Source organism: Ochotona princeps, chromosome X, assembly GCF_030435755.1.
Source record: "Ochotona princeps isolate mOchPri1 chromosome X, mOchPri1.hap1, whole genome shotgun sequence".
Taxonomy (NCBI): Eukaryota; Metazoa; Chordata; class Mammalia; order Lagomorpha; family Ochotonidae; genus Ochotona; species Ochotona princeps.
In genome coordinates this window covers 81,260,446-81,288,185 of record NC_080865.1, presented here as the reverse complement: position 1 = coordinate 81,288,185, position 27,740 = coordinate 81,260,446, and the positions used below count along the sequence as shown (strand labels likewise).

The window sequence follows — 27,740 nt, the reverse complement described above, 5'->3', positions numbered from 1 at the left end:
GGATGGCCCCAACACAGTAGCCTAGCGGCTAAAGTCCTGATCCCATATGGGTTCAGGTTCTAATCCCAGCAGCCCTACTTTCCATCCAGCTCCCTGCCTGTGGCCTGGGAAAGCAGTCGAGGACGGTCCAAAGCCTTGGGACCCTGCACCCGCGTGGGAGACCTGGTAGAGGCTCCAGGTTCCTAGCTTAGTATCGGCTCAGCTCCAGCCATTGCGGTCACTTGGGGAGTGAATCATCAGACGGAAGATCTTCCTCTCTGTCTCTCCTCCTCTCTGTATATATGCCTTTCCAGTAGAAAGAAAGAAATGAAATGAAATGAAAAGACAAGAGAAGACAAGACAGAAAGTAAGTTAGTTGCCTAGTCTGGGTTTCCTAGCAGCCGAAGAAAGGATTCTGTCGCGTTCCCAGCTAAACCATGATTGGCAACCTCTTGGGTCGTCTAAAATCCCACGGCTGTCCGTCCGTAGCCTTACATGACTTAAGTAGCCCAGAGGCTTCTTCTGACATCACCGCTCTCTACAATCTAACACTGCCAGTAGAGGGTACAGGGGCTGGGTTTAAGGTTAGGCGCAGGGAAGGCTGGGTTTCTTGCAGCTTGCCCTGCCCGGCGGGGCATTTCCCCGCCTCTCCGGACAGGCCTCCTCACGCACTGTGGACGAAAGTGCCTGGCGCTACCCGGTGACAGATGCCTTACCCGCCCTTCCCGGAGTTGGCCCCGCCCGCTGTCTCGTTCCTTTTGGAGTTTCTACCTTCGCAGTTACAACAGGCAGTCTGCCTCACCCAAGAAATGTGGCCCCTGGCACACTAACAGGCTCCTGGAGGAACCCACTTATGGAAGTGAAGCGAAGCCAATTCCATTTCTTACCAAAGAGTCTCGTTCCCAGGCCCCGTGAGAACGCACGCAGTGGGTGGGTCTGGGACGGCATTAAGTGGGTGGTGACCAGCGCATTGCGTCACAGCCTAAGCCCTGCCCCATTCGGCGCCTTCTAAATGCGTTCTTCCGCCTTCTCGCTCCTTTCTTCTTCACTCCGCCATCGTGATTCGTGGCCTGGAGTCTTCCTCGCCATGGTAAGTCCATCGGCAGCCATCGGCTTCGAGATAGCTTCCTAGGAGGCAAACCCGCCGCGGGCTTGTCGGGCGTTTCTTGCAGCGTCGTGGGGACCAAAACCCGTCACAGGCTTTCTTAAGGGAAGGTTGTGTTTGGCAGCTACTCCAGCGTGCCGGCCTTGCAGGGGGAAGCAAAGTGAAAGCGCTTGATCGCCGGGCTCGCTGACACCTTGCATTCGATATTTCGACCTGCTATTTTGCAGCCAAGGCAGACGGGTTGTTGGACCGGTTTGTCGGGTGGGAACGTGGATTCTGCGGCAGGAAGAGGTCAGTCCCGGGAGCATCCCCCGTAATCGTGGCCCAGTTGCACACTTCCCTGGCTTGCACGACGTTCCTGGCATTGGTGTGGAGTCTTGTTTTCTGAATCGCTTAGAGCCCAGACGCATACCTCATCCATCCCGTCAACGGGATTTTTTACCTATTTTTTTCAGAAATTGGAAGTCTCACCTGTGGGAGCACCTGAACAAAGAGTTCTGTGCTGTAAGCCTATGTTTGTTGTTGGCACATCCTTAGTAGATGCCAACAGATGACCCATTGTGGCCTCTTGGCTCAGGTTCCTTAGAAGTTACATTGTAATTTGCATCTAGCTTTGAGTTGACTATTTGATACAATGTGGACTAGGTGCCGGGGGAAGTTGAAACAAATTAGCTATCAAAACTGTGAGTCGGTTACAGTGCATGTGAATATAACTTTGTTAGAAATTAGCATATGCAGGGTGGTTTTTTATTTACCCAAAGTGTTCTTTCCAGGAAGCCTAATCCCCATCCCAGGTACTAGCGATTGGCAATACAAGGGTGTGAGCCTTTGGGTGACGGCGTGGTAGACTAGAAGGCTATCCTGATTATGGAACAAACAAGTCCTGGCATTAACTGCTAGCTCTGCACATTACTACTTTGCAGATTTATTTTTATTTGGAAGGCAGATTTTATAGAGAAAGCTCTTCCATCCACTGGATCACTCTCCAGATGGCTGCAATACCCAGGAGCTTCCGGGTATCTATTGCTCTCCCAGGCCATAGTAGGAAACTGTGGGAACCAGAGTATCCGGGACACTAATTGGTGTCCGTATGAGATGCTGGCACTTAAAGGGAATGGATGTCAGTTTAGTCTCTGCGCAAGCCCTTGCACATTACTACTTGATTTAGGGCAAGGCACTTAGCCCCTAATTCTGTTTTGTGTTTGCTCAGTGCTTCCTGTCCAGGGAATTTGTGAGGCTCCAGTTTGGTTGTTTCACATGAAGATGTTTGGGTATATAGCACTCACACGTGTGTTGCATCAGGAGTTCCTAATTTCGAATCATTTGGAGAGGTGTAGCTTCATTGTGTTAATTACTTGCCTTTCCTTGCAGTCTTCTCACAAGACCTTCAGAATCAAGAGATTCCTGGCCAAAAAACAAAAACAAAATCGTCCCATTCCCCAATGGATTCGAATGAAAACCGGCAATAAGATCAGGTAAGTCCACTAGTATGCTGCTTGGTTTGGGTTCAACTTCAGATTGCATTTTAAACACACATAGTTGAACTACATGAATATAGAAAGTCCTGTAACACCACTTGGAATTTTTTGCACCAGCCCCAACAAGGTTTAAAACATGCCTGTAACACTTATTAATATCCTGGTCGTTTTCATTTGAAAGTGTTGATTCTCTCTAAAGGAGGGCAAAATACTCTATTGCAGAAGTAGCATCAAAAATCATGGAAGCTAAAAGTCATCATGTCGAAGTAGAATGTAGAAATATAGAGGCTAGAATAAGCCCAGAAAACTACAAAGAGGAAGAAAGTTCGTTGTATTTAGGATTATACACCTTTGACCCCTGAGAATTTTAAGATTTATTTTTATTGGAAAGTCAGGTATGCAGAGAGGAGAGACAGAGGAAGATCTTCCTTCCAATGATTCACTCCCCAAGCAGCTGCAATGGCCAGAGCTGAGCTGATCCAAAGTCAGGAGCCAGGAACTTCCTCCAGGTCTTCCATGCGGGTGCAGGGTCCCAAGTACTTAATTAAAAGCCGAAGTACACAGGCAATCTTCGTCTGGAGCTTCTTCCCAGTCTGCCCTGTAGGTGTCAGTGGTCCAAGTACTTGGACCATCTTCTACTTTGCCTAAGCCACTAGGGAGCTGGATTGGAAGTAGAGCAGCTAGGACTTTAACTGGCACGCTAATGGGCTACTGGCATCCTAAGGACATGTCATTTATTACCTATTAATGCCACAGTGCCAGCCCCCACATCCGTTTTTAACGTTGAAAGCAGGTTGCAATTACAGTACTTCAGAATTCTGTGGAAGTGCTGCCATTATCCTGCTGACAAAAAAGCTGTGTTGGTCGTTGCTGATTTTGCCTTTGTGCAGGTGAAGTCATGACAGACTGACAGCAACAATTCTGAATTGTTTAGCTGTGCAAATCGATTGCTGTGGTAGGCAGGAATGGAATATTAATGTTAAGGTTTGTATAGGAGCTTTTGTAAGAAATCCACACTATTCAAGTCCCAATTAAAACCCTAGCGTTGAATTTTGAGCTACAAGTTTGGAACATCCATCTTTTTACAGTACAAACTCCAGTGCCCCCCTCAAAATGGCCATACTGTTTTTCCTTCTTTGTAGGTATAACTCCAAGAGGAGACACTGGAGAAGAACCAAGCTGGGTCTGTGAGGAACTGTGCTAAAACAAATGGAACACATATTTTGTGCTGTATCAACATCACTATCTCCTTGACTGTATCAAGCTAAGGATGCCACCATCGTATGGACAGCTGGACATGTTTGATTGAGACCCCTTAGTAGTGGGTTGGTTCAGTAATAAATATGTGAGACATTTTTAACTACTGTTCTGGTTTGTGAAGCACTGAACTTTGTTGACAACACTGCCCAGTAGCACATTGTGTCATGAAAGAGATGTTCTGTCACTACCAAGTACTTAGTTTTAGTGTGAAGGACTGACTGGAGGCAGGATGCTAGTCAATGGTAGTTTTTAACAGATACATAGTTTGTAGATAAGATTCACCCTACCTCTCCAGGGAATCTTTTTTTTTTTCCCAAGATTTTATTATTATTGGAAAGCTGGATATACAGAGAGGAGGAGAGACAGAGAGGAAGATCTTCCATCCGATGTTTCACTACCCAAGTGAGCCGCAACGGGCCGGTTCTCGCCGATCCGAAGCTGGGAACCTGGAACCTCTTCCGGGTCTCCCACACTCGTACAGGGTCCCAATGCCTTGGGCTGTCCTCGACTGCCTTCCCAGGCCACAAGCAGGGAGCTGGATGGGAAGTGGAGCTGCCGGGATTAGAGTCAGCGCCCATATGGGATCCCGGGGCTTTCAAGGCGAGGACTTTAGCCGCTAGGCCACGCTGCCGGGCCCATCTCTCTAGGGAATCTTAATGACAGGTTTGAGCTTTTACCAGGTTAGTGTACCAGTGTTCTTGGCTGACAGAAATCGCCAGAAAATAAACACTCCACAAAGAACCACTAGTAACTTAACGCTTAGGAGATGCATTCAGTAAATTATTGGGCACCTTTAGGCCAGGCATTATGCTGTATTTTGGAGATTAATTAGTATATTAGGACATGTGAGCTAATAAGCCAGTTTGCATGCTGTCAGCAAACCTGGAAAAGGTTGGAGGGAGCAAAGTTGGTTAATTGGAGAATTGGGGTTGACACTTGCAGGGCAAACTGATTGGTGTTTGTGGTAATTACCTATCCAGTTCATAAGGGCGTTTCTGTTGGCTGAAGGGACATAGCTAAGGATCTCAAGGAAATTAGCCATTGTTGGATATAGGAAATAACAGCCCAAAGCAGTGGCACTGTCAGCTTTCTTTATTGATACCAGGAAACTGGGAAAATGACATGGAGGCCAGGGCTGGCCATATATGGGGGTTGCTGTTGAGCCTTTGAGCTAAAGACAGGTTCCAGTTAAAGTGACAAGCTTTGCTGGCTTATACATTGTCCAGGAATGGTTTTCTCACCTGTGAAGTGAGTTGCGCTAGATGGACTAGGAACCGCAATGACCGGAGCTAAACCAATCCAAAGCCAGGAGCTTCTTCCAGATCTCCCGTACGGGTGCAGGGTCCCAAAGCTTTGGGCAGTCCTCCGCTGCTTTCCCAGGTCACAAGCAGGGAGCTGGATGGGAAGCAGGGTTGCCGGATTTAGAAGCAGCACCCATATGGGATCCCAGCACATGCAAGGCAAGAACTTTGGCCTCTAGGCTATTGCACCAGGCCCCTGAGGCACATTTTGATGGGTTTCAGACAATATGGGGTAGAGATAGTGTTAATTGTTATGGTTACGATTCAAAACAAAAAACACAGTTGCAGGAGAAACTAGCTGAAGGGTATACAAGAACTCTAATACTCTTGCAACTTTTCTGGAAATCTAAAACTAAGCCAAAATAAATTGCTTACTTTAAAATTAAAAAAATGATGGTAGTACAGAAGAAATTAAAATAAACCAAAGTAATCAACTAAACACCTAAGCCTTGAGCGCCAGTGTGGCACACTAGGTGGGGACGTAGATGAGGAAGCTGGGATCCCATGGGAGTGCTGGATGTGATCTGACACATGCAAGATCTCCCTTTCAAATTATAAATAAATCATTTTAAAAAGACCTGGGATAAAATTGATTCAGTAAGCATTTTGACCTGGCGCTCAAGGAGGCCTGCTGATGGGAGAGTGATTTTCTAGTATGTCTCAATTACACATTGTCACTCTCCACTAATGGTGTCTCCATTATGAATATATTCCTTAGGTGTGTCTGCATTGCTCAGCTACCCATGGATAGAGGAAATATTCTGTGTGTAGGATGTTCCAGTAAAACCTTTCATTGCAGATTCTTTTTTTGATTGCATGGGGGCAGCAGAGTACTGTGAAATATTCACGAAGAGCTGGGCTGGCCTGAGTTTACATCTTCTGCTTGCTAGATGGGTGACTTGAAGGGCATCTTTAAAAATTTTGTTTATGTTTATTTGAAAGAAAGATTTACAGAGAAGGAGAGACGGCAACAAAGATTTTCCTTTGTCTGGTTCACTCTCCAAGAGGTCGCAACAGCCAGAACTGATTCAATCTGAAGCCAGGAGCTTTTTCTGGGTCTCCCACAGAAGTGCAGGTTCCCAAGGCTTTGGGCCACCATCCACTGCTTTTTCAGGCCAAAGCAGGGAGCTGGATGGGAAGCAGAGCAGCTGGGACATGAACTGGCACTCATATGGGATCCTGGCATTTGCAATCAATGATGTAGTCACTAAACCATCATGATGGGTCCCACACATTTCTCTCTTTTTTAAAAATTCTAAACGTTTATTTTTCTTGGAAAGGCAGATTTACAGAGAGAAAGAAATACAGAGAGAAAAATCTGTCCATTGGTTCACTACCCATGTGGCTACAACGGCTGGGTCTGAGTCATTCAGGAGCCAATCCGAAGCCAGGAGCCAGGAGCTTCTTCCAGGTCTCCCACATGGGTGCAGGATCCCAAGGCTTTGGGCCATCCTCTACTGCTTTCCCAGGCCACAAGGCAGGGAGCTGGATGGGAAGTGGAGCAGTTGGGACACAAACTGTCATCCATATGGGATCCCGGTAATAGCAAAGTGAGGATTTAGACACTGAACCATCGTTCTTGCCCCACACATTTCTCTTTTTAACAGATTATTTACCAGATAGACACACACACACACCTTCCATCCACTGAATTACTCCCCAAAGGCCACAATAGCCAGGGCTGAACCAGGCCAAAACCAGGAACTACGAATTCTACTTGGGTTTCCTATATGGGTGGCAGTAGTCCAAGGACTCAGTCCATCGTATACTGCCTTCCTACATGCCCTGGCAGGAAGCTTCATCAGATGCAGAGCAACCAGAACTTCAACTATCACCCAGATATAGGATGCTGGCATTGTAAGCAATTGCTTTACCCCATTGCACTACAATACCAACCTCCACCTACATTTTTCTTGAAATTTAATGTGTTTAATACAATCTTATATTTCTGTTTCATCATGAGTGGGGAAAGTTTGACCCATGAGCCATTTTGACCCACAAAATCATTCAGTTTGATTCTGTCTTAGCAATGCAGGTGGGACTTCAAATTTAACAAATCTATAGCTTTTTTTTTCCTTAAGATTTATTTAGTTTTATTGGAAAGGTAGATTTTTTTTTTAAAGATTTATTTTTTATTGGAAAGTCAGATATGCATAGAGGAGAGACGGGAAGATCTTCCATCTGATGATTCACTCCTCAAGTGACCACAACGGCTTGAGCTGATCTGATCCAAAGCCAGGAGCTTCTTCTGGGTCTCCCAAACGGGTACAAGGTCCCAGAGTTTTGGGTTGTCCTTGACTGCTTTCTCAGGCCACAAGCAGGGAGCTGGATGGAAAGTGGAGGTGCCAGGATTAGAACCTGAGCCCATATGGGATCCAAGCACGTTCAAGGCGAGGACTTTAATCATTATGCTGTCATGCGTGCCCTAAAGTTCATTTTTTATTCAGTTGATTTTAAAAGTATCTATGTTTCTGTATTTTTTAAATTTCAATATTTATTACAAAATTGAGTAGTTGCAGACCCATGTGGGCCTCCAATTCTGATTAGAAATTAGGGGGAGGTGATGATAGGTGAGATAAATGTTTAAATGTTCCCTCCTATGTCCACAATGGGGGTGGGGTGATAAAATGCCCTGGTCCTTGCAGTCACACTATATTAGCACCAAAGCAGGAAATGATCTGAGGACTCATGCAGGAAAGAACATTCCAAAGGTGTTCCATGAGCAATCTTGATTGTTCTGAGAGGTTATCAGCTTTGTTACAACAGAGGTGAGAAATTCTAAGGCCTGTTGGGTGTCCTGGTCTGCCTCATTATGCACACAGACCTAGGTGCTTGTTGTAGAGGCTGGATGTGCTCTCCATTCTTATATGAGGGTCAGCAACTGAGGTGGCCCAGTGCTGCTACGTGTGCTCCAGGATCGGACCACATGTCTATGTGACTTTTTCTCGAGGTCAGGGATTGAGCACAGTGGTCTAGTTGGAGAGCCCCCAAGAAACCTCACCTGGGAGGTGTGCAGATCTTGCTCTCATGTGTGCCAGCTAGTGCAGAGTCAGGCTCAGTCTGTCTCCTACACCAGCCAAAGCATGTACCAGTGGGTGTAGCTGCCTAATCAGTCCCAACCCTACTGGCTCTCATGTGAACTAGTGGGTGCTGCAGCCTAGCTGGGGGCTACTATGACCACCCCAAACCTCGGTTCTTACACCTAGCAGCAGATGGGTGCTGTGGCTTAGCCCAGTCATGGCGTTTGTGCATGCCAGCTAGTACTGTGACCTAGCAGGGGTGTCCTCAAAGATTGCCCCACCAGGTTTCTCCCAGCTCCAGTTCTCACATGTGCTGTCAGATGCTATAGGCCAGCACAGCCCAGCCCACCCTCAGCCCCACAAAACTATTTTATTTGTTTATTTGAATGGCAGAGTTGTGGAGAGCAGAAGAGAGAGAGAGAGAGATCTTTCATTTGCTGTTAACTCCCCAAATAGCAGCCCAATGCCCATATGGGATGCCCACACTGTAGGTGATAGCTGTATGGCTTAACCTTGTATGCCACAATACTTACCCCAAAGAGAACTTCTATTTGCTGTTTCATCCAACTAAAGAAGCCATCGTCTGCTGCCTCCTAGTGGAACTATTACCCGGAAGCTGAATCAAAAGTGGAAGTACAGGACCCGGCACAATAGCCTGGCAGTCCTTGTCTTGCAGGTGCCGGGATCCCATATGGGCGCTGGTTCTAATCCCAGCGGCCTGCTTCCTATTCAGTACCCTGATTGTTGCCTGAGAAAGTAGTTGAGGATGGTCCAAAGCCTTGGGACCCTGCATCCCCATGTGGGAGATCTGGAAGAAGCTCCTGGCTCCTGGCTTTCGATCGGCTCAGCACCGGCCATTGTGGCCGCTTGAGGAGTGAATCAACGGACAGAAAATCTTCCTTTCTGTCTGTCCTCTCTGTATATCTGACTTTCCAATAAAAATGAAAATAAATCTTTACAAAAAATTTTAAAATAAAAATAACTAAAAAATAAAATTTAAACAGTGGAGTTGCAGAACTTGACCCCAGTAACTCCAATATGTGATGCTCACAACTAGGATGACAACTCAACGAACTGCACTATAACAGAGTGTCAACACAACTTCAAATTGCATGCATTCTCAAGTTCTAGCTTCCTGTTAATTTGAATCCTGTGAGAAAGCAGGTGATTTTTCAAATTCTTGTGTTCATGCTTCCCACAGGGGAGTCCTAGACAGAGCTCCATGCTCCCGAAAACAGCCTGGCCCATCCTTGGCTGCTGCTGCAGGCATTTGAAGAGTGAACCAGTAGATGGGAATATACTCTCTCTTTCTATTCTGCCCCCATAAATAAAAGAAAAAGTTTGTTAAAGTTTCACGGAAAACTAGAATTAAAAAATATATTTGGCGAATTAAAAAAATTGCCCGGTGAGGTAGCCTTGTGACTAAAGTCCTCACCTTGAAAGCGCTGGGATCCCAAATGGGTGCTGGTTCGTATCCCAGCAGCCCTGCTTCCCATCCAACTCCCTGCTTGTGGCCTGGGAAAGCAGTCGAGGATGACACAAAGCCTTGCGACCCTGCACCCGTGAGCGAGACCTGGAGGAAGCTCCTGGCTTAAATCAGCTCAGCTCCAGTCGATGTGGCCGCTTGAGGAGTGAACCATCGGATGGAAGTTCTTCTCTGTCTCTCCTCCTCTCTGTATATCTGAGATTCCAATAAAAATAAGTACATCTTTAAAAAACGAATAAAAGTATACATTTATTTTGATGCAAAATAAAATCTATACATAGGGTCTGCATGGTCTTGTAACAGGCTTATCCTCTGCCTACAGTCTAATCCTCCATTCATCCCATATGGGCGCTGGTTTGGTCCTAGCTGCTCCACTTACAATCTAATTCCCTGCTTATGGCTTGGGAAAGCAGGGGAGGATGGCTCAAGTCCTCAAACACCAGCACCCACGTAGGAGACACGGAAGAAGCTCCTGGTTCCTGGATTCAGATCAGCTCAGTTCTGGCTGTTTCAGCCATTTCAGAAGTGAACTAGCAGATGGAAAACCTCTTTCTCTTTCTTTCATTCTCTTTGTGTAAAATTTACCTTCCAAATAAAAATAAATCAAATAAATGAATCTCAAAAATCCATACATATTCTTACAACACACATTTTCTATCACCTTTTGAACACGCTTCTTACAAACAGATGCTTTATGCTTTACAAGGTGGTGTTGAATGTGGCTAGTGCAGTGATTGGGTAAGACTAGTCACCCCTCTACCTGCAGTGCCGACATCCCATATGGACACCAGTTCGTGTCCTGGCTGCTCTAATTCTGATCTATCTCCCTGCTCATGGCCTGGGAGAGCAGTGGACGGTAGACTACATATTTCAGCCCCTGTACCACACAGGATATCTGGAAAAAGGTCCTGGCTCCTGGCTTCGGACCAGCACAGCTCTGGACATTGTGGCTATTTGGGAAAGATGTCTCTCTGTGTAGCTCTGACTTTCAAGTAAAACAAAATTTTCAAGATAATATTGAAGAACATTAGAGACTGTATGTTTTCCTGTTATCTCTCACTGTATAACATAGTATCCTAAAACTTAGTGGCCTAAAACAAATGCTTGTTTCCATCGTCACTTTGTGGGTTGAAAACTTGGGAACGTCTGGGTGGTTAGATTCCAACCCAGGAGGGCAGCCAGGGTCAGAGGAACCAGTTCCCAAAAATCTTCTTCCTTCATTTGCTGGATACCTTGGTGCTCTGTGGTCTGTTTCACTCTCTCTTGCTCTCGCTCTCACTTTCTAGCTCTCTTGCTCCCGCTGGCTTCTCACCCTCCAAGGCCACTTTGTGTGCCTTGGGATTCTTACCTGGTGATCTAGCTTATGTGGCATTTGGCTCAATGGAGTGTTCCAAGACATAGAAACTGAAAGCTGCCACTCTCTATAAGACCCAGGTGCTGAAACTGGTGCTGGGATCAAGTTCATGGTTGGGGAGTATGTGTACATGCATTGAGTCCCATGTTTAGCTTGATCTCTTACATTTGCTACAATTTTTTTATTGATTTTTAAGTTCTTACTAATATTTAAAAAGAAGCCTCATGTGCTCAATTAGGACCCCACAAATTATGAAGCTGGTCCTGTCTAGCCCAAGTATCTCTTTTGCTGTCTTTTATTGGTCTAAGCAACTAGAAGGGGCTACAGACTCCATATCTTTTTTTATTATTTTTTTAAGATTCCAAAGAACCACTTCTTTTTTTTTTAAGATGTATTTATTTTTATTGGAAAGTCAGATATACAGAAGGGAGGAGAGACAGAGAGGAAGATCTTCTGTCCGATGACTTACTCCCCAAGCCGCCACAATAGCCAAAGCTGTACTGATCTGAAGCCAGAAGCCAGGAGCCTCCTCCGGGTCTACCATGCAGGTGCAGGATCACAAGGCTTTGGGCCATCCTTGACTGATTTCCCAGGCCACAAGCAGGGAGCTGGATGAGAAGCAGGGCTGCTGGGATTAGAACTGGAGCCCATATGGGATCCTGGCATGTTCAAGGTGAGGACTTTAGCTGCTAGGTTAGGCCACGGCATTGGGCCCAGACTCCATATCTTTTTTTTTTTAAAGAATTGTATATTTTTATTGCAAAGTTAGATATACAGAGAGGAGGAGAGACAGAGAGGAAGATCCTGCTTTCGATGATTTAATCCCCAAGTGACTGCAATGGCCAGAGCTGCGCCAATCCAAAGCCAGGATCCAGGAGCTTCTTCTGGGTCTCCCACATGGGTGCAGGGTCCCAATGCTCTGGGCTGTCCTCAACTGTTTTCCCAGGCCACAAGCAGGGACCTGGATGGGAAGTGGAGCTGCCAAGATTAGAACTGGTTAGAACTGGTGCCCATATGGGATCCTGGTGCGCTCAAGGTGAGAACTTTAGCCGCTAGGCCACAACACTGGGCCCTGTATGCTCACATTCATGTCAGAGTGTCTGGATTTGATTACCACCTCTGCTTCTGAAACCAGTTCCCTACTAATGTGCATCCTGGGAGGCAGTAGGTGATAGCCCAAGATGACAGTCCCTGATGTGGAGGGGGTCCGGATAGAGCTCTGAGCTCCTGGCTTTGGCATGCCTCAGCCCCAGCTGCTGAAGACATTTAGGCAGTGAACCTGCAGATGGAACAGCTCTTGTCTCTCTCTCTGCCTTTCAAATGAAATGAAAATGAAGAAATAAAATTTAAGAGGAAAGAATTTTCAGTCTTTTCACCATAAGGAAGTGATAGATATTTGGAGATATGTTTATTTTAATTTGAGCATTATACAATGTATACATATATCAAAAAATGTATGTGTTATCTTCTGCAAAGGTACATTGTTGATATATCAACTAAAAACCAAAATGACAGAAGGCAAAACAGTCTTAGCTTTGCAGCTCCACCTAAACTGCCACTAACAAAACCACATCTGCTTTTGGAACTTCAGTTTTCTTCTGTTTGAAATGAGGAAATTGGACTGGATCCCCAAGCCCTAAAGTCAGGAGCCTATCATGCTGCATTTTAAAGTCTATTAATGTACATCTGACATGGTGTTCATTAGGAAGAGTTTTCACAATGCTACAAGGGAGGAAGGACATTTGAAGGGAAGGCAAAAGAGCTACCAACAACAACAGTAGTTTAATGAGAAAGTTGTCAGCTATAAATTCAAGGTCAGCTGTCTCAAACTCCTACCTCTTCATTCCACAAACACCAGTTACAGACTATGAAGCAGAAACTCTGTACTAAGTCCTGGGTGCCAGGCTGCAGCTGGGAGCCACATGGACGGGTTCACATCTTTCCAGGCCCAGCTTTTTGGGGGCAGATGACTTCAGTCTCTAGCTAGTGCCCTGGTAAGGAAGGCCCTAGGTGCTTGGGAGCCTGTCCTGGACACGGGAAGGGCAGAAGAAGAGCCAGCCAAGTATTGCCCTGGAGGCCAACGAGGATTGAGGTTTGGGGACAGGGCCATTGGAGGGAGAGGGGCAGGGCTGTGGGGCGGCAGGGTGGAGTGAGTGTGCAGTGCTCCTGTTGAAATAACCTGTGAGGGCCCGGCGGCATGGCCTAGCTGCTAAAGTCCTCGCCTTGAACGCCCCGGGATCCCATATGGGCGCCGGCTCTAATCCTGGCAGCTCCACTTCCCATCCAGCTCCCTGCTTGTGGCCTGGGAAGGCGGTCGAGGACGGCCCAATGCATTGGGACCCTGCACCCGTGTGGGATACCCGGAAGAGATTCCTGGTTCCCGGCATCAGATCGGCGCGCACTGGCCCGTTGCAGTCACTTGGGGAGTGAATCATCGGGCGGAAGATCTTCCTCTCTGTGTCTCCTCCTCTCTGTATATCTGACTTTGTAATAAAAAATTAAATCTTTAAAAAAAAAAAAAGAAATAACCTGTGAGAAGCCCCAGACAAAATACAACTGGGGGGTTGTAGGGAACTGAAAGTCACTCAGTATGCAGGAGTGCAGAAAGGGGATGTATTGAGGGCTGTGGGGAGAGGATGCCACGAGGAAGTGGTGATGAGATGTGAGGCTATGGAGGTGAGCAGGGGCCAGATCACGTGGAGCCTTCAAGTCTTGTGAGAGAGCTTGAGTTCCATCCCAGAGCCAAGAAAAGCATTAAAGGGTTCAAAGCTGCACAGCAGCCTCTCAGGTTTAGATTTGAGAAATCATTAAGGGCAGATGTTGGGTAAATGTTTGAGGTGATGGATATGCTATTTATCTGATTTGTCATTACACACTGCACACATGTTTTGAAATATTGCTCCATGTTCCGTACATATTGTGTCAGTTAAAAACTTTTTTTTTTGGGCCCAGCGGCGTGGCCTAGCGGCTAAAGTCCTCGCCTCGAAAGCCCCGGGATCCCATATGGGCGCCGGTTCTAATCCCGGCAGCTCCACTTCCCATCCAGCTCCCTGCTTGTGGCCTGGGAAAGCAGTCGAGGACGGCCCAAAGCTTTGGGACCCTGCACCTGCGTGGGAGACCCAGAAGAGGTTCCTGGTCCCGGCTTCGGATCGGCGCATGCCGGCCCGTTGCAGCTCACTTGGGGAGTGAAACATCGGATGGAAGATCTTCCTCTCTGTCTCTCCTCCTATCTCTATATCCGGCTTTCCAATAACAATAAAATCTTAAAAAAAAAAAAAAAAAACAAACTTTTTTCTAAAAGATGTTTTAATTTTTCTTGGAAAGGCAGAGTTACAGAGAGAAAGCTCTTCTGTCTGCTGGTTTACTCCTCAAGTGGCTGCAATGGCCGGAGTTGAGCCTATCTGAAGCCAGGAACCAGGAGCTTCTTCTTGGTCTTCCATGCGGGTGCAGGGTCCCAAGGCTTTGGACCATCCTTGACTGCTTTCCCAGGCCACAAGCAGGGAGCTGGATGGAAAATGGAGTAGTGGGCCCGGCGGCGTGGCCTAGTGGCTAAAGTCCTCGCCTTGAATGCCCTGGGATTCCATATGGGCACCGGTTCTAATCCTGGCAGCTCCACTTCCCATCCAGCTCCCTGCTTGTGGCCTGGGAAGGCAGTTGAGGATGGCCCAATGCATTGGGACCCTGCACCCACATGGGAGACCCGGAAGAGGTTCCTTGTTCCCGGCTTCGGATCGGCGTGCACTGGCCCGTTGCGGCTCACTTGGGGAGTGAATCATTGGACGGAAGATCTTCCTCTCTGTATATCTGACTTTGTAATAAAATAAATAAATCTTTTTTTTAAAAAAGAAAGTGGAGTAGTCAGGACATGAACCAGTGCTTGAATGTGATCTCGGCAGTTGCAAAGTGAAGATTTAGCTACTGAGCCATCACACTGGGCCCATCAGTTAAAATTTTTTTAAAGTAAATAGTAACAGAGGGACAAACAAAAATAAAGCATTACAGTTAGTGTGTGGATTGCTGAGAACCGAAAGGGGATGATGGAGCAGGCTGGGAGTAGAGACTTGCTAAGAGGCTATGTTTTTTGTGTAAATGAGAGACATAATTGCCACCAGAACCTGGGCAGAGACAATGGAGATGGAGTGAGATGGACATATGAGAGAGATTTAGTAGATCAACAAGACTGGGATTGAATTCAAGGAAGGAAAAGAGTGGGTAAGGGTGACACTCAGGTTTCCAGCTCAAGTAATAGAGTGGATGGTAGTATTATTTACTGAGAAAGATGGACCACAAGAAAGGGGGCATTTTCTCAAGAATTATTTACTGTATGGATTTTGTGACCAGGGCTCAGAAACTCAACCTGAGTCTGCCACGTGAGTGGAAGGGACCTAATCTCTTGAGCCATAATCTGTTGCCTCTTGAGGTATGAGTTAGCAACAAGCTGGAATCAGGAGCCAGGACTTCAATCCAGGCATTCCAATAAAGGGTGCCAGCATCCCAAGTGGCATGCTTACTAACACACTGAACACCTGCTCAGAAAATAAGGCTATTTTTGGAAGGTGGCAGAAGCAAATGGAAACTTTAGTTTGGGGTATATTTAGGTTGAGATGGGCTATAATAAAGTCTGATGAAGATATCCAGTGGACAGTTGAGGATGCAGATATGCAAGTTAAAGAAGGGCCAGGGGTGACTGTGGTGAGGGGAGGAGTTTTGTTTTGACTTGGGAGTGACCGCTGGTTTACCTAATAACATGAAAGACACAGAAGAAAAGGACAAGCAGGAAGACAGAAGGGGTGCAGCTGCTCAATGGATCAAAGTTCCTGAGAGTTGGACAGATGTGAGCAGAAGTGCAGGACTGGAGATCTATCTCACAGAGCAGGCAAGCCCGGACTGTGGTGCCACCACCTTCTAGCTGTGAGATCTTAGGCAAGCGACTAGCCTCCCCGAGTGGCACTCGCCTGGACTGTAGACAGTAAAATGATTAGCATCTAAGTGTGCTCTGAAGATGAAAAGAGTATGTATAAGATGCTTGCACTTTTCCTTGGCATATACTAACATTGTATACACTCTAACTGCTATTACTGTTTTTTATAAAAGATATTTTTATTGGAAAGGCAGATCAGATTTACAGAGAGAAGGAGAAACAGAGAGAAAGATCTTCCATCTGCCAGGAACTTCTTCTGGGTCTCCCATGTGGGTGCAGGGTCCCAAAGCTTTGGGCCATCTTCTGCTGCTTTCCCAGGCCACAAGCAGGGAGCTGGTTGGGAAGTGGAGCTGCCGGGACACAAATCATCCCATACATGGGATGCTGGTACTTGCAAGGCAGATCATTAGCCAACAGAGCCATCACACTAGGTCCTCCTTAGTTTTCTTAATGTTCATCTATTCATTATTTTAAAAAAAGATTTATTTTTATTGGAAGGTCAGATACACAGAGAAGAGGAGAGACAGAGAGGAAGGTCTTCCATCTGCTAATTCACTCCCCCCCCAAGCGGCCACAATGGCTGGAGCTGCACCTGTCCAAAGCCAGGAGCCAAGAGCCTCTTCTGGGTCTCCCACGTGAGTGCAAGGTCCCAAGACTTTGGGCCATCCTCAACTGCTTTCCCAGGCCACAAGTAGGGAGCTGGATGGGAAGTGGGGCTGCTGGACATGAGCCATTGCCCATATGGGATCCTGGTGTGTGCAAAGTGAGGACTTTAGCCACTAGACTACCACGTTGGGCCCTGTTCTTTATTGTTTAAAAATATTTGTTTATTCCACTTTCAAGTCAGAGTGATAGAAACACAGAGAGATTCAGAGAGAAATCTTCTGTTTGCTGGTTCACTGCCCAAATGCTTGCAATGGTCAGAACTAAGCCTGTCCAAAGCTGCGAGCCAAGAGATTCTTGCAGGTCTCCTACAAGGATGGCAGGGGACCAAGGTCTTGGCCCATCCTTCATTGCTTTCCTAGTCCATAAGCAGAAAGCTGGATTAGAAGTGGAGCAGTTGAGACTTGAACTGGTATTCATATGTGATGTTGGCACTGCAGGCAGATGATTAACCCACAAGGCCATTGCACTGCCCCCCTCATCCATTATTTTTTAAATTATTTTTTTCATGGTCAGAACTAAATTATTATTTGAATAGAAGATTTACAGAAAGAAAGAGATTGAGAGGGGAATATCTTCCATCCACATGTCCACTCTCCAAATGGAAGCAATGGCCAGAGCTGAGCTTGATTGGGAGTGGAACAGCTAGGATACAAACCAGTGCACATATGGGATGCCAGCACTTGAAGTTGGAAAATGAACCTGTTGAACCACAGCCCCGGCCCCATCCTTTCTTTATAAAGTATGTCTTATTGTTATTTTGTAAGCAGAGTTGGGGTGTCATGATAGTTCAACTGGCTAATCCTCTACTTGCAAGTGTCAGCACCCCATAAGGATGCCGATTTATGTCCTGGCTGCTCCACATTCCATCCAGCTGCCTGTTTATTGCCTAGTAAAACAGTGGAGCATGGCCCAAGTCCTTGGGCCTCTGCACCTGCGTGAGAGACCCAGAAAAGGTTCCTGGCTATGGCTTCAGATCAACTCAGCTCCAGCTGTTGTTGACCATTTGGGGAGTGAACCAGCAGATGAAACATCTTTTTCTGTGTCTCTTTTCTATATAAATTTGTATTTCAGAGAGAGACCAAGAGAAAGAGAGAAAGAGAAAGAGAGAGAGAGCGAGAGAGAGCGCGCAGTAATAGAGAAATCTTCCATTCACTAATTCATTCTCACAATAGCTGCAACAACAGATTGGATCAGGCCAGAACCAGGAACCCTGAAATTTGCCTGGATCTCCCACATAGGTGACAGGAATGCAAGCAATTGGGCCATCAACTGCTGCCTCCTAGGTAACATTAGCAGGGAGTTGGATTCATTTTTTTTTTTGAAGCTCATTTTTTTTTTTATTGATTACATTGTATTATGTGACACAGTTTTATAGGCACTGGGATTCCCCCCCACCCCTCCCCAAACCCTCCCCCCATGGTGGATTCCTCCACCTTGTTGCATTACCACAGTTCAAGTTCAGTTGAGATTCTTTCATTGCAAGCATATACCAAACATGAAGTCCAGCATCTTATTGTCCAGATAAGTTCAACGGTTTCTTGGGGAGACCATCTCTGGTCTGAAGGTAGAGCTGGCAGAGTATCATCCCGATCAATTAGAAGCCGCGGCATTACATCAGTAACAATTTATAACGTTACGGAATTAGTTGACATGCTATTGAGTAACCAATATGTTAAAAGAGAAAAAGAAAAAAAAAAAGAATGCAAGTTCTGAACCACATCCTGTGACTTCTACATTGACATTTCAATTATTAGTTTATATACAACCGGGTTCTATACACCTTAAAATGGCTATTGATTACTATTCAGCTGTCTCATGCCTATTTTAATTTTAGTATTTAGCAGTTTATAGCATTGAAGCATGATTTGCTGGACCTGGCTGTTTTTCGGGTCGTCTAACTCTATAACTCTAACAAGACATATGTCAACAGTTTAGGTGAACAGTTTTAGGAGGGGTGTGCAGAGAAATCTTCAATACCCCAGTGAGGAGTGACTAATCTTTGTGTCCCACTCAGTGAGTGATAAGTGCATCCCCGCTGAGCTGACCGTTTCCTGTCTAAGCTTTCCTCGTTGTTCTCTATCTATCTATTCTAGTTTGTTTGTTTGTTTTGAGGGGTTTCTGGAGCGATCCTGATGGTCATTACAAGAGAGGGTGGGGACCCAAAGTCGGAACCAGGCAAGGACCAGATAAAGCTCCTCTCCCTAGTCCCGAAGGAAGTTTACTGTTCTTCTGTTTCTGCGGACCGCTCAGTGCTCCTGGTTGTCGTTCCGATGCCCTTGGATCCTGCGAGGAAGGATTTGGGCTTCTTCCATCCCATGTGGTAGATCCAAATGGGGGTGGGTGACTTCAGAGTTCTTGGCCTCTGAAGGCACTGCATTTCCCCGTGGTCTCCTTGGCAGTTGGGATGTAGTCCTCGTTGCTCGTACTGATCGTCCTTGTTGAGGAACTGGGAGTCCTCAGGGTTGGGATACAAGCCTTCTCCTGTCCGCCTGCTCCACTCTGGGGTCCCCCCCCTGGGGAGTTGGATTCAAAACAGAGAAGGAGGAACTCTAACTGGCACTTGGTATGGGATGTGAGTACTTCAAGTAGCAGCTTAACATGCTGTGACACAACACCTGCCCAAACAGTTTTCCTGAGTTTTAAAAATAATTAATTAATTATTTAAAAAGATTTATTTATTTCTATTGGAAAGGCAATCCCCAGAGAGAAGGAGAAGCAGATTTCCCATCCAGTGATTCACTCCCCAAATGGCTGCAATGAGTTGATTCAAAAGTAGGAGCCGGAGCTTCTTCTGGGTCTCCCATGCAGGTGCATGATTGTAAGGCTTTGGGCCACTCTCCACTGCTTTCCCAGGCCACAGACAGGGAGCTGGATGGGAAGAGGAGCAGCTGGCATACAAACCAGCTCATATGGGATGCTGGTGCTTGCCAGGTGAGGATTTAGCTTTTGAGCCATTGTGCCGGCCCCTATTTATTTATGTTTAAAACTATTTTATTTTTATGTTCTGGGAACCCATTCACTTTACATTCAGTAATTATGCTTCATTAGGCTTTACTTGGTGATAGTGTCTCAGGCTCACCTGTTTTTTTGATGGCCTTGACAACAGTTTTGCAGAGTACTGGTCAACTGTTTTATAGGTGCTCCTCTTTTGGAATGTCTAATGCTTTTCTTTTCTTTTTTTTTTAAGATTTATTTATTTTTATTGCAAAGTCAGATACATAGAGAGATGGAGAGACAGAAAGAAGGATCTTCTGTCTGATGGTTCACTCCCCAAGTGACCGTAATGGCTGGTACTGCGCCAATCTGAAGCCAGGAACCAGGAGCTCTTCCAGGTCTCCCATGTGGGCACAGGGTCCCAAGGCTTTGGGCCGTCCTTGACTGCTTTCCCAGGCCACAAGCAGGGAGCTGGTTGGAGAGTGGGACCGCCGGGATTAGAACCGGTGCCCATATGGGATCCCAGCGTATTCAAGGTGAAGACTTTAGCCGATAGGCCACGCCGCCGGGCCCAATATCTTCTAATGCTTTTCTAATGATTAGATGTAGGTCATGAGTTTTGAGGAAAAAGAAAAGATCACAGAAGTAAAGTGTCCTTGTTATATCATGTCAATGGTACATATTAAGAACATGCTTTCTCGCGGTTGCTATTGACCTTGACAATTTTGCAGGGGGCAGCTTTATCCGCTACATCGGAACACCACCTAAGAAACTGTAACTAGTAGAAGCAAAACTAAACCTTGTGCTAGCCCAGCTGCCATGCACACTCCCTCAGGAAGTGAGAAACACAGCGAATGCTCAGGGTTACTGTGCCCTCTTGAGCTGCCCGTGCTTCCTGCCCAGCGGCAGCTGGCAGACACTGCTGGGTGAAGGGGGGTGTTGCCGTAGCAGGAGTCTGCATTGCTGAGGGGTTCAGGGCGGGGTTTTCAGAAGCATTCTGAGAGTGCTGGTGGGCTCCTCACCAGTTGTCCTTTGACCAAGAGCGGCTTTTATTCAGCGAGCCATGAGTGGTCTTTTCTTGGCCCTATATCCCACTCTTACCGTCTTCAATCTCCCCCTGCTCCCCCGGGGACTTGTTGTGGACCCCTTTGGTTCTGGTCCTGGGTTTCTGGAACATGAACACGCCTTGAATCCAGACAAAGCTCCTCAGCACTGTCTTTACTTTCCCAGGCATTATGCTCTGGGCCTTGTTCTTTCTCCTGGTTTCTCTTTTGGAAATCATTGGTGGGGGTGGTGGGGGGAGTGTGGTGGCGCTACAGGATGGTTACTTCCGCCGCAACCTCTGCCTCTGGCTCAGAATCGCAAGGTCCTTGGGCTCTGCCTCCTCTTGAACCTAGACACACAGAGCCTTTTGTCCCCAGCCTGCATCCTCCCGAGCCCAGTGGTCTGTTCTGTGTACACTCTCCCCCTGGGGAGGAGTGAAAGGAGTGGGGTAGGAGGATCCCAGCCTGTGTTGGCCTCTGCTGCTTCTCCCATCGTTCCTGAGTGTTCTCTTTTTTTTACTTGCGCTTGTCTGAGTGGCCTCAGAGACATTCACTGTTTCCCTTGAGTTACCTCACTAAACAGCTCTCGTTACATATTCTTTATTTATATTTATCATTATTTTTAAAGACTTATTTATTTTACATGAAAGTGCTACAGAGCGAAAGAGGGAAGGATGGAGGGAGAGAGACAGAGAGAGTGAGAAAGAGAGAGAGACATCTTCCATCTGCTGGTTGACTTCCCAAATAGTTGTAATGGTCAGAATTGTATCAGTCTGAAAGGAGGAGCTTCTTCGTCTCCCACATGGGTACAGCAGCCTCCATTGCTCTTCCAGGCCGTAAGCTGAGAGCTGGATTGGAAGTGGAGAAGCCAGGAATCAAACTGGCACCCTTATGGCACCCTTATGGCACCCTTATTATTATTATTTTAAAGTCATGGTGCCAGCCCTCTTATTTGATACCTTTTACTGTTTGATAAGCAACTTACTTTCTTTTTTCTCTTTTTAAGATTTATCTATTTTTATTGGAAAGGCAAATTTAAAGAGAGAAGGAGACACAGAAAGATCTTTTGTCTGCTGGTTCATTCCCCAAATGGCCACAACGGCAGGAGCTGAGCTGATCAGAAGCCAGGAGCCAGAAGTTTCTTACCAGTATCCCATGCAGGTGCAGGGTCCCAAGGCTTTGGGCCAACGAAGGAGCTAGATGGGAAGTGGAGCAGTTGGGACACAAACGGGTCTCCCATATGGGCACAGGGTCCCAATGCTTTGGGCCATCCTCCACTGCCTTCCCAGGTCACAGCAGGGAATTGAATGGGAAGTGGAGCAGCTGGGACATGAACCTGTGGTGATAATGGGATGCCTGTGCTTGTAGGACAAGGATTAGCCAATTATCATGCTGGCCCATATATATTTTTGATGATGTTCAATGCGAAGGCAGAGATCAGCAGATGGTCTCTGTATCTTCCCCCAACCTCAGAGTCAGGTCCTTGGGGACTTTTCATTTTGTCTTGAGCCATAACAAACCATATTTTCTGAATATATTGGGTGTAATGTTTGTTTTCTCATGTAACTTTGTATTTGGCTTGTTTTGAGATGCCTCTTGCTCAGTTTTTTTTTAAAGATTTATTCATTTTTTATTACAGCCAGATATACACAGAGGAGAGACAGAGAGGAAGATCTTTCATCCGATGATTCACTCCCCAAGTGAGCCGCAATGGGCCAATGTGTGCCGATCCGAAGCCGGGGACCTGGAACCTCTTCCGGGTCTCCCATGCAGGTGCAGGGTCCCAATGCATTGGGCCGTCCTCAGCTGCTTTCCCAGGCCACAGTCAGGGAGCTGGATGGGAAGTGGAGCTGCCGGGATTAGAACCGGCGCCCATATGGGATCCCGGGGCTTTCAAGGCGAGGACTTTAGCCGCTAGGCCATGCCGCCGGGCCCTCAGTTTTTCTACTTTCAAAAAATTACTTATTTGAGGCAGAGAAGCTCCTGGCTGGCAGCTTCAGATTGGCTCAACTTTGGCCATTGTGGCCACTTGGGGAGTGAACCAGTGGATGGAACATCTTTTTGTCTCTCCTCTCTGTAAATCTGCCTTTCCAATAAAAATAAATAACATTCTAAAAAATTATTCATTTGAAAAGCAGAGAGCAAGAGTAGAGAAAGGGAGAGATCCCTGAATGGACTGGTTCACTCCTTTCTTTAAAAATCTATTTATTTGAAAGTCAGAGTTAGAGAGAGGGAAGGACAGAGAGAGAAATCTTCCATCCACAGGTTCACTACCCACATGGCTGTAATGACCAGAGCTGGCCAGGCCAAAGTCAGGAACTTCAACCAGGTTTCCCATGTAGGTTGAAAGGGCCCAAGCCTTTGGATCATCTGCTGCTAGTTTCCCAGGCATATTAACAAAGAACTGAATCAGAAGTGGAATAACTGGGACTCACATTGTCTACCAGCATTGCATGTGGCAGTCTAACTCACTGAGACACAAGACTGGTTCTCCATAAATATCTGCAATAGCTGCTAGCAGGCCTGGGTGCTGCCAGAAGCAAGCTAGTCCTTCTGCTTTCTCACCCTTGTGTCAGGGACACAAGTGCCTGAAGCATCCTTACTCCCTCCCAGGATGTGCATTAGTGGTAAGATGAACCAGGGAACAGAGTCAGAACTTGAACCCAGGCCCTCTGGGATGGAATGCAGGCATCCCAATTGGCATTTTTAGAAGATTTACTTATTTTTTTTTTTATTGGAAAGTCAGATATACAGAGAGGAGGAGAGACAGAGAAAGATCTTATGTCCACTGAGTCACTCTCCAAGTGGCCACAACAACTGGAGTTGAGCTGATCTAAAGCCAGGAGCCAGGAGCTACTTCTGGGTCTCCCACACGGGTGCAGGGTCCCAAGGCTTTGGGCCGTCCTCGACTGCTTTCCCAGGCCACAAGCAGGGAGCTGGATGGGAAGTGGAGCTGCTGGGATTAGAATCTGCACCCATATGGGATCCTGGTACATGTAACGCAAGGACTTTAGCTGCTAGGCTACCATTTCGAGCCCACCAACTGGCATTTTTTAAATGAAAGATTTATTTACTTTCATTGGAAAGGCAGATTTACAGAGAGAAGGAAAGATAGAAAAATCTTGCATTCTTTGGTTCACTACTCAAGTGGCTACAATGGCCGGAGCTGAGCTAATCCGAAGTCAGGATCCAGAAGCTTCTTCTGGGTCTCCCACATGGGTTCAGGGTACCAAAGCTTTGGGCTGTCCATGACTACTTTCCCAAGTCACAAGCAGGGAGCTGGATGAGAAGTGGAGCAGTTGGGACATGAACTGGCACCCATAAATGGGATGCTGATGCTTGCAAGTCAAGGATTTAGCTAATTTAGCCACCCTGCTGCCTACCCCATCTCCAAATGACACAACAGTTACTACCCAGTGCCTGCCCCTCAACTTCTCTGTAGATGTTTTTTTCTTAATTTTATTTTTTTTCTCTCTGGGTGTTTAATGAAGCGTTAATGTAAGTGTTGTTCTTGAGGACCCAAAGTAATGTTCTTGAATGTGATGAACAATGAACATGGCTGGGAAACCGTTTTGAGGGGCTTTGCTGAATCTGAACTCTAGACTATAAGTGTTGGTAAACTAAGTGGCATCTCTCTTTTTGCTGTCACAGATTAGATCGGAACACAGTTTGCACTCCTAAGTCAATCAGCCCCTGGACGGTATAAGGGCCTCGTGACCAGAGTGCATCCGCCCGTTGACTTGGTCTCTCATGCATGGAGCAGGAAGACTGCATTGAGAGAAGTCTCCTCTGGCTGCCAGACCCTCCGGGCTCTCAGAGGTCTTTATCTGGGAAGGCAATGAGCTTCCCTCCTGCATGCTAAGCGAATGCTCGGAAATTCTTGGTGAGCACAAATTGTCTGTGCCTACTTTTGATTCCCTTGGTCCCTCTCCAATCCTACTTTTTTGCATTTCTTTAAGAAATATGTCTGCCCCAACTCCTCTATGTTCCTCTGCTTTTCGTTTCCTTCTCTGAAGGTACACCCACCAGACCTTGCATTTTGCCTGATTTATCTTCCAACTTTTTGTTGGTACCTGCTCTGAACTTAGACATAAACGTGTATTCATCATGAAACTCAGATTCCCTCTGTCCCTCAGTTTTGTCCTTATTTTGATCGTATATCTCCTCATGGAACTTAACTGTTTTCTTCTCAAAATCATTTTGAAGCTTGCACCTTTTGGGTGATGGGCTGCTTTAAAAATTGTACTCAGTGATGGCTCAATTGGTTAATCCCCCCCTGCAAGTGCCAGGATCCTATATGGGCACTGGTTCATGTCCTGGATGCTGCTTAATTTCCCATCCAGTTCTCTGTCTGTGGCCTGGGAAAGCAGCTGAGGATGACCCAAAGCCTTGGGACTCTGCACTCATGTGAGAGATCTGGAAGAGGTTCCTGGCTTCGGATAAGCTCAGCTCCAGTCTTTGCGGCCATTTGAGAAACAAACCAGCGGATAAATTGATCCTTCCAAGATCTTTGTCTCTTCTCTATGTAAATCTGCCTTTCCAATAAAAATAAATGGATCTTTAAAAAATTGTTGTCAGTATCCATTTTGGGAACAAGTAGTTCAGGCTTAATCTTTCCATCAGCCAAGCCTTTGTCAGGAGTTCCCCGTTTTCTTTCATTTTTTCTATTTCAATTTTATATAAAAGAGAGACAAAGATAGAAGAAAGATCTTCCTTCTGCTGGTTCACTCCTCAAATGCCACAGCAGGCAGGGCTGAGCCAGACTAGGAACTAGGAAGAAGCCAGGAACTAGGAATTTAATACAGGTCTTCCTTTCTTTGAGGATCCCCACAACTAAACTGCTGGACTCAGAATTCCAACCAAGGTGAGAGTAGCAGGACCTGTGATCTGGCAGTGGAGTGCATGTGTCTGAATGGGGCCACCTGAGTTAATGAAGATGATGCAGTGGACAGCATACCCAGATGCACATGGAGGATTAGGCAGTCCATTGGACCCAGCGGAGGACATCTGGTACCATAACAGAGGAAGGACAGAAGAAAAACAAATTGTTCAACTACCCTAGAGAAGCATGATAGCAAATTTCTGGGCAAACAGAGACTCTGAGATGGACTGTGTCAACCAATGAACCTTGGAAGTATTTCTTCATCCTTAGATCAGCAAGATTGACAGCATGTCAGAACTATTGTGACCACTTGAACAGAACATGTTTCACATTGGGGATCCTGAGATGACAATGGGTGGCCGTTCCCCATCCCTAGGTACTGGGGATGTTGGGAAGCTGGGTGTGTTTCTCTTCTTGTCTCCCCTTTCCCCACAGATCTAGAAGAAGATAAGGAAGGTGTAGAAATTGTGGTCTCTCTCACTTTCTCCTAGTCCTCGACTCTACCTACCCTAATCAACTGTGTAAACATCATCAAAAATAAAATAAAATAAATACATGTCTCTCACATAGATGGCAGGAAACTAGCCACTTAAATGTACCAGGGTGTACAGAACACTGGATCAGAAGTGGGTTAGCCAGGACTCAAAACCAGCACTCCAATATAGGATATGGTTACTCGATGGTGACTTAAACACTGATTCAAACACATTCCCCCAATTTTCTCCAATGCTATGTGAAGCATCCGCCCCTTTCTTTTTCTGTTTATCAGTATCTGCTTGTTTCTGTTCCTTATCTTTTCCACTCTGTCTTCTGGATACATCTTGGTGTCAGCTGTTCAAGGAGGAGCAGCATTCTTCCTTCTTTGGATATGAGTCATAGTGGAGCCAGTGGCTTGTCAGATGTTACCCACAGGGCTCTGGGTGAACACGAAGAGCCAGAGCCAAGGTTGAACTGACCTCAGTGGGGCCCAAACTGATATTTAGCACCACTGGATTCACCTGATTGCATTTTACTCTGATCACAAACCTATTGGACTGGCATGTAACATGGGTGGTGTTGTGTCTTTTGAATCAATCAGGTTTCAATCGGAGAAGCAGTCGCTACAGGAGACACAGATGCAGAGTTTACTGTGGGGCTGTGGCTTCTGTGCGTGATGGTCTTGACTAGGCATGCTGGAAATGAACAGAGAAAACCTTTGGGGAGGGCTGTTTGGGCCTCACAGATGTGGTCTGTGCAGAGCATCAGGTTGTTGTCCTCAGGTGGAACTGCTTTCCTCAAGTAAGCCTCCATCCCACTTTTAATGTTTTTCAAGTGATCAAATTAGCTCCCTCTAACCCCCTGCAACACACACAAGGTTATCTAGGATAATCTTCCATTCTTAGAGCGAACTAATTATGGACTTTAATTACATTCACAAAATCCCTTGATCACCACACCTAGATTAGTGCTTGCCTGTGTATCTGTGACCTGGAGCTTGGCCACACTGACATATGAAAAAGAACATTACCACATTGAAGAGCTCTAAATACAGCAACACCTCATTTATTGGCTGTGTTCCACTGTGGTGTATTTTCTGACTACAGAAGAGTACCCCTTATGAATCAGGGTTTTTGGACTGCTAACTGCTTCATTTTGAAAGAAAAAAAGTTTTAAGAAAGAGAGCATTAGCAAGTGAGTGAGGGAGTAAGGGAGAGAGATCCCATTCGCTGGGTCACTTCCCAAATGACCAAATACCTGTAACAGCCACAACTGGGCCAAGCCAATGCTAGGAACTGGGAACATAACCCAGGTCTCCCACAAGGGTGGTAGGATGCCAGTTACTTGATCCTTCACTACGGACTGCCTGCTTGGGTCTGCAATTAGCCAGAAGCTGGAGTCAGGAGCCACAGATCAAATCTGGACATTCTGATGTGGAGGTGGATGTCTTAATGACTAGGTCAAACACCTGCCCCAGCCTGTTAACTCTTTAGCTATTACTCTGTCATCTTCAATGGAAAGACTGAACAATTTAATCCATTTCTAATGACCCAGGACCTCCAATGTGCACATCATAAATTACACTAAACTGGCAAGGAAGCTTCTGGGCTGCTTAAGCCTGGGAGGCTCCATACCTCACTATCAAGGGACTTCATTGCTACAGTCCTTTTTAGTGTTCCTGTCAGTTATTTTTGCGCTTTCTCCTTGTCCCCTTTCTGAAGGCTGCTACTCCTCAATGCCATCAGCTTGATTGTCCTCCATGCTACTTGCAAACAACTCTGTTGGGTAATGGGACCTGCAAAACCACACTAAGTACTGTGGGAAGAGACCCTGG

At 46.3% G+C, this 27,740-nt stretch overlaps 1 protein-coding gene and 1 non-coding gene across 3 annotated transcripts; both read left to right on the top strand.

Moving 5' to 3' along the window:
- Window positions 1–763: 763 nt before the first annotated feature.
- RPL39 (ribosomal protein L39) lies at window positions 764–27,740 on the top strand. 2 transcript variants are annotated; one of them, XM_058658722.1, is made up of 3 exons: window positions 764–1,069; window positions 2,456–2,559; window positions 27,628–27,740. In XM_058658722.1, exons 1-3 carry the CDS (start codon window positions 992–994, stop codon window positions 27,716–27,718), a joined length of 273 nt encoding a protein of 90 aa, XP_058514705.1. In that variant the 5' UTR covers window positions 764–991; the 3' UTR covers window positions 27,719–27,740. The 2 variants fall into 2 exon arrangements, with proteins under 2 accessions (XP_058514705.1, XP_012783162.1); XM_012927708.2 differs by lacking the exon at window positions 27,628–27,740 and adding an exon at window positions 3,705–3,922 and having other exon boundaries at window positions 782–1,069.
- Window positions 3,349–3,483, top strand: LOC118760543 (small nucleolar RNA SNORA69). The gene has a single exon (XR_004996846.2). It is a non-coding gene; the product is annotated as a small nucleolar RNA SNORA69 (small nucleolar RNA).

Bases quoted from the DNA above. Each gene is read 5' to 3' on its own strand.
- RPL39 (XM_058658722.1), top strand. From the start codon at position 992: ATGCGTTCTTCCGCCTTCTCGCTCCTTTCTTCTTCACTCCGCCATCGT. The intron at 1,070-2,455 runs GTAAGTCCATCG...CTTTCCTTGCAG, and splicing joins CTGGAGTCTTCCTCGCCATG to TCTTCTCACAAGACCTTCAG. The intron at 2,560-27,627 runs GTAAGTCCACTA...CCCTTTCTGAAG, and splicing joins AAAACCGGCAATAAGATCAG to GCTGCTACTCCTCAATGCCA.